The sequence below is a fragment of the Apaloderma vittatum genome, unplaced genomic scaffold (genome assembly GCF_000703405.1).
Source record: "Apaloderma vittatum isolate BGI_N311 unplaced genomic scaffold, ASM70340v1 scaffold35161, whole genome shotgun sequence".
Classification (NCBI taxonomy): domain Eukaryota; kingdom Metazoa; phylum Chordata; class Aves; order Trogoniformes; family Trogonidae; genus Apaloderma; species Apaloderma vittatum.
This window is the reverse complement of record NW_009697986.1, coordinates 7,747-13,229: the sequence shown is the minus strand read 5'-3', so window position 1 is coordinate 13,229 and position 5,483 is coordinate 7,747. Positions and strand designations below refer to the sequence as shown.

Sequence of the window (5,483 nt, the reverse complement as noted above, 5' to 3'; positions counted from 1 at the left end):
GCCGAGACAAGAGACTGGAATTAGCTCTTGAGATATCTCTGTAAACACAGAGCCAAGCCAGTGAAAGTCAACGTGAAGAAGGAGCATCAGAAGTAAACAGAGGAGTCTGCCAAGTGAATGCAAGTCTCCTCAAGAACATCAGTTACTCAGTCACGAGCAGCAATTCAGACACAGGCGTGTCTCTGGGTGCCACGGATGTAGCAGGGGTGAAGTAAAGGCCCTTGGATCAAGGTTCCTCAGTCACTGCCAGCCTCCTAAGCAGTATCTTCCGTTGCCACTGTCCGCTGCCCCTCTTATACCCCCCATCCATCCACCAGGTACAAGGGAAAGGAGCATCCTCAAAAAACAAAGTCCAGTACCTGGGGCTACGCCACCCAAAGGACTATGCCAAATTTCATTTTCTGTAGTTCAGAAAGTCTTAACTGTAGTACAAAGTAGATTTGTCCCACGACTACACTGTTGTTTGTTGAGTGGGTATTTTCAGGTCGTGCCCAGCCACTGCTCAAAAACCAACCCACAGCTGCATCAGGATCTGTCCTGGAGGTCACCGTAAGGACATTACCTAAAGAGGCTCCAGGTTTCTGTCACCAGTGCTACCATGCACATCACCCTCCTCCCTAGAAACAGTTCAGAACTATTGGAAAACTGGGATGGCACTGCATAAACTGATAATAACAAAAGGACAGGCTCAATGAACATTCAGCACATTAGTCCTTTCCCTGTTCCATTTGATAAACTCTCTATTTTCCACTTCTTGGAAGGTGCTTCAGAATTTTTAGTCTGTGTTAGCGAAGCAGAGATAGGCAGTGTGTCTCGATCTTGCTCTATTTCTGGCTTTGCTAAAGAAAAGCGAGTTCAGGAACTAAAGATAAAATACCTATTGCTCATTTGCTGCCAAGCAAACACGCTCGACTAAAGGGTGTCCTGTCACTACTCATTCTCAAGGGAACACCTGTGCTAAAGCCGCCTCACGTTAAGCAGTGTCCCTGGGCAGCGGGACCACGTCCACACCCACCTGTGTTGGATGGAGTGAAGCCTGGTAAGGACGGGCTGTTGAGGCCTGGGAGCAAGACTGGAGGGATGCCCTGTAGAGCTGGGTACGCAGCAGGAAGGTTAAGAGCTTGCAGGGGGGCGTTATCGAACATGCCCTGCTGTTGAGCTGCCAGACCAAGCACCTCATTGGCTTTTTTGATCCGGTCCAGCTCCTGCTGAGCCATCAGCTGACGTACAGTAGCTGGGTCGAAATACTCCTTTTCCTTATCCAGCTGGCTTCCAATGGTTTCTTTAACTTTGGAGATATGCTGTTGAGAGAAGATATGGTCGCGTACAGACAGCCGAGCGCTGTACTTGATGCCACACAAAGTGCACTCTGTTTTGGGTCCCTCGTAACTTGTTTGGTTTATACCAAAATGCTTGGCCATGCTGAGCTTGGACTTCTTCTCCTTTGCCCGAGCATTCTGGAACCAGACCTGAACAACTCTCTTTGGCAGTCCAATGTCATTGCCCAGGACCTCACACTCCAGCATGGTAGGTGTCCTGTAGTCATTAAAGCACGACTTAAGAACTTTTAGCTGGAGATTCGTCATCTGAGTGCGAAAGCGTTTCTGTCCGGGCCGATCCCCGCTCTCTCCAGTCTTGCTGGCTGAACCACTCGCGCCAGGGCTGGGTGAGCAGGGGTCTGCGAGGCTGGAGGTTTCACTGTAGTCCACGGTACCTTCATTATCGTACTCTTTGCTGTAAAAGCTGGGGGCTGGGCTGACCAGGCCAGAAGACAGACGATCTTCATATTCAGACATCGCTATCATGGCAGCTTTTGTCAGACCTTCACTGGGTCCCGATGCTGATTTGGTTTCAGTCGCAATCCCTGTTGCACTGTCGTTGTCCGCGTTCCCTTCATCTCCTGTTGTAGTGTCTGTGATTGCAGTGTTGACAGAAGAGCAGTCGTCGTTGTCCAGCTTTGTTTGGTCAAAGCTCAGATTGACTGAGGACATGGAGGGACTCTCGAAGTCTTCGATCCCTTCCACCTTGATGGAGGACGGACTCAGCAGAGTTCGAGGTGACAGTTCCATGCTCTTGTTCACCGGGGAGAGGGGAACACTCTGCCCATCGCTGCTAGTCGGCGGCATGTGGGAAAAGCTTGCTCCGTCAAAGATGTCTCCCTTCATTTGGAGTCCCCCATCACAGTCCAAGAGCATAGCAGACAGCGTCAAGTTGTACCCAGCTCTCTTGGCCTCGTGCCAGTGACGGGACCGGATGTGGGCCTCGAGCGCCGTCTTCGCTTTGAAGAGAGCTCGGCAGAAGGGACACCGTCTGTGGGCCTGGGCGGGCCCGACGGCTCTGAACTGCCCCTTCCTTTCCCGCGCACGGGTGTTCTGAAACCAGACCTGCACCACGCGTTTCTTCAGGCCCACTTCATGTGCAATGTGATCCAGCATTTTCCGTGTTGGGTTGGAGTCGAGCAAGTACTTCTGATAAAGAATTTCCAGCTGCTCTGGGGTAATGGTTGTCCTTAGACGTTTATCCCTTTGCGGCTCTTCTCCTCCAGTCCCACTGTCATTTTCTCCAGGGCTTGCACTGGCCTTCTCCTCCAGCTTTCTCTTCAGTGTGTTCATTGTGGACGTTGGAGTTGATGGTGACGTGGCTGAGCTTGCTGGAATCTGTGGTAACGTTCCAGAGAGCAGCTGGCTCGCAAGTAGTGGATTACTGGGATCAAAAAGCATGAACGGCATATCCAGCGTTCTGTCCAGGAACGGGGGGTGGATAAACTGGTTCTGTGCACTCAGAAAATGAAGCTGCTGATGCTCCTGCCAATGCTCGAAGGAAGGAAACGCCAGCTTACACTGGTCGCACTGGTACGGGATTAGCTGAGGAGGTAGGTTTGCCAGCTGTTGAGGGGTGGACGTGTGAATGGGCTTGAGGGAGAGGTGTGAGAGCTGAGATGGACTTGGGCTTGACTGGGACAAGGAGCACTGAGGGGGCTGAGGAGGGGGAGGTGGCTGTTGCAATGCAGAGGGGGAGGATAACTGTGAAATCTTTTGGTGTGCTGAACTTGTCTTTTGTTCTCCTTGGTCCTGTTGCTGCTGAGACTCTTGCTTTGGTTGCACTTGCTTCTCTTGAGTTTGGTTGTGCTGTGTACTTGGAGGTTCAGACTGCTTTGGTTTCTCATCTGTAGCTTCTACTTTAGAACTATAGGTGGTGGAATCATCTGCCTCTGCCGTGAGCTGCAGAAAAGCTGAGGAGGTTGCATTGGCTGACGATGTAGGCGTGCTGTAAGCTTGCGAGGGCATCGGGGTGCTGCAGGAGGAACTGGTCGGAGTCAAGAGCTCCATTGCATCCATAGAGTCTTCATTCTGGCTATCATCCTGTCCATCCTCATCCTCATCTTTGTAACAAAGTTTCTTCTGGTGTTTAATGAGATCAAAAATGCGCTGAAAGACTAGACTGCACTTTTTGCACTGGTAGTTCAGGTTGCTCGTTCGAATATACCTGTCATTTGTAAGCTCCCGTCGTTCGCCGTCCTTGCCTTCTCCCTGATTCTCATAGTTTTTCCTGGCTTTTTGACGGGCGTTCTGGAACCACACCACTATCACGCGTGTTGGGAGGTTCAGCAAGTTAGAAAGCTGCTCAAACTCATCGTCCTTGGGATACGCGTTGGCATCAAAGAAGTCCTGCAGGACTCTGAGCTGGTAGTCGGTGAAGCGTGTCCGGGAGGACCGCTTGCTCCCCCAGTACTCCTGCTTTTGAGGTTCCGGGGAAGGAGGCCGCGAGTCAATCTTCAGCTCCTCCAGGCTGGTAATGGGAGGATTACTGAAGTTGTACGGGGAATCCTTGTTGCGCTGGCGTTCTTTGAAGAGAGTGTTTCTGAACCAGTGCTTGATCACTTTCTGGGGCAATCCGGATTTGTCCGCCATCTCTTTGATTTGCTCCTCACTGGGGGAATTGTTGATGTCGAAATACTGCCGAAGGACTCTGAGCTGGTCGTCCGTGATCCGCGTCCGCGGCCTCTTGTTCTGCTGCTGCTGGAGGAGGCTGGGATTGAGCTGATGCTGGTACAACTGGGCCAAGTCGGCGGGCAGAGGGTCTACGGGACCCAGCTGGGGCGGCAGCTGAGCAGGTAACGTCTGTAGTGGCATGGTTTGCATCATGAGCGGTGAAAAGATGGGGAGCTCCATCGGCATGGAGAGCTGGGTGAGCGGCACAGACGGCTGGGCTGGTGCGATCGTAGGAGAGGTAATTGGTGGGGCAGAAGTGGGAATGGTAGGAGTGGAAGCTGGCTGAGGAGGCGCTGGGGGGAGCGGCGGTGGGGGCGGTGGAGGTGGTGGCGGTGGCTCCGGGGTCTGGGGCCGTAGTGGGTACAACTTGTCGTAGTGTTCTCTGTACTGTTTGGCAAATCTCTCTAACTGCTTAAAGGGAAAGTAATGTTGGTGAACGTGCTCTTGGTGGCTCTTCAGAATGAGGATGTTTGAAAAGAACTTGCCACACGTATCACACTCAAGCTTTTCCAGGTTCTCACCCTGCTCCGTCTTCCCGTTCTTCTTCTGCACCTTCTGCTTGTTCTCGTTGTACTGAATGACAAGCTCAAAGCCAAAGTTCTCCAGCAAGGCTTTTGTGGCATTCCCTCTCGCGTCAGAGGCGATACGTGGAGGCAGCAAGGAGGGCTCAGAACTGCTGCCTGGTACAAAGTCCTTCTTCTCTTTGGGCTTCAAGTTATCGGGCAGAGACTCCTTAGATGCCACACTACTGTCTCCCCGCTCTGTGCTTTCCCTTTCCCGTGGGGTTTCCTTTTCCTTCTCCTTCACTACAGATTTATTCTTCTTCTCAGGGTGCTGGCTCTGCTGTATAAGGACGGAGTGAGGTTGAGACAAGGACAGCTGACCTGGCTGCTGCTGCAAGAGCTGTGGGTGGCTCTGCTGAGGGAGCTGAACCTGAGCCTTGAGGTCCTCCAGCAGGCTTGGACCTGTACCGGTCAGTGTCAGCGCCCCACTGGTGACTGGCAAGCTAACTTCTGGATTGAGCTGGAACTCGGCACTGGGGATGTAGAAAGGAAACAGAAGATGCTGCTGTTGCTGAAGCTGCAGAAGGGTCTCAGTGGTCATCGGAAAGTGCGGCAAAAGTGCTGGGTTGAACAGCTGAGACTGCAGGAGAGCAGCTTGCTGCTGCAGCTCTTGTTGCAGATGGGCCTGGACTTGGGCCTGGGCCTGTGCCAAGGTCTGAGCTTGCTGCTGCTGCTGCTGCTGCTGCTGTTGCTGCTGCTGCTGTTGCTGCCTGGACGCAATCATGTCTGCCAGCTTCTTTCGGTTCACCTCTTTGGGCTCCGACGGGGAGGAGATATTAGTGCTTATGGGGTTACCTAACGCAGGGGCTCCCACGCTGTCGCTGGATACCTGGTTGAGCAGGCTGGGGCTGGGGGTGGTGCCCGAGTTACTTGTGTTGGCGGTCGTGAAGGTGTTACTGTTGGTAGCGCTCACGGGGGCCGGCGTGGG

At 52.9% G+C, this 5,483-nt stretch overlaps 1 protein-coding gene across 1 annotated transcript in view; it reads right to left on the bottom strand.

Moving 5' to 3' along the window:
• Positions 1 to 1,015: 1,015 nt before the first annotated feature.
• The window catches only part of ZFHX3 (zinc finger homeobox 3), a gene marked incomplete at both ends in the record, with an annotated part of 8,027 nt that continues 3,559 nt past the window's right edge, over positions 1,016 to 5,483 (bottom strand). Inside the window, one exon of the mRNA XM_009877837.1 lies at positions 1,016 to 5,482. Within this exon, the coding sequence (XP_009876139.1) occupies positions 1,016 to 5,482 (4,467 nt within the window). The remainder of the gene's footprint in view (position 5,483) is intronic.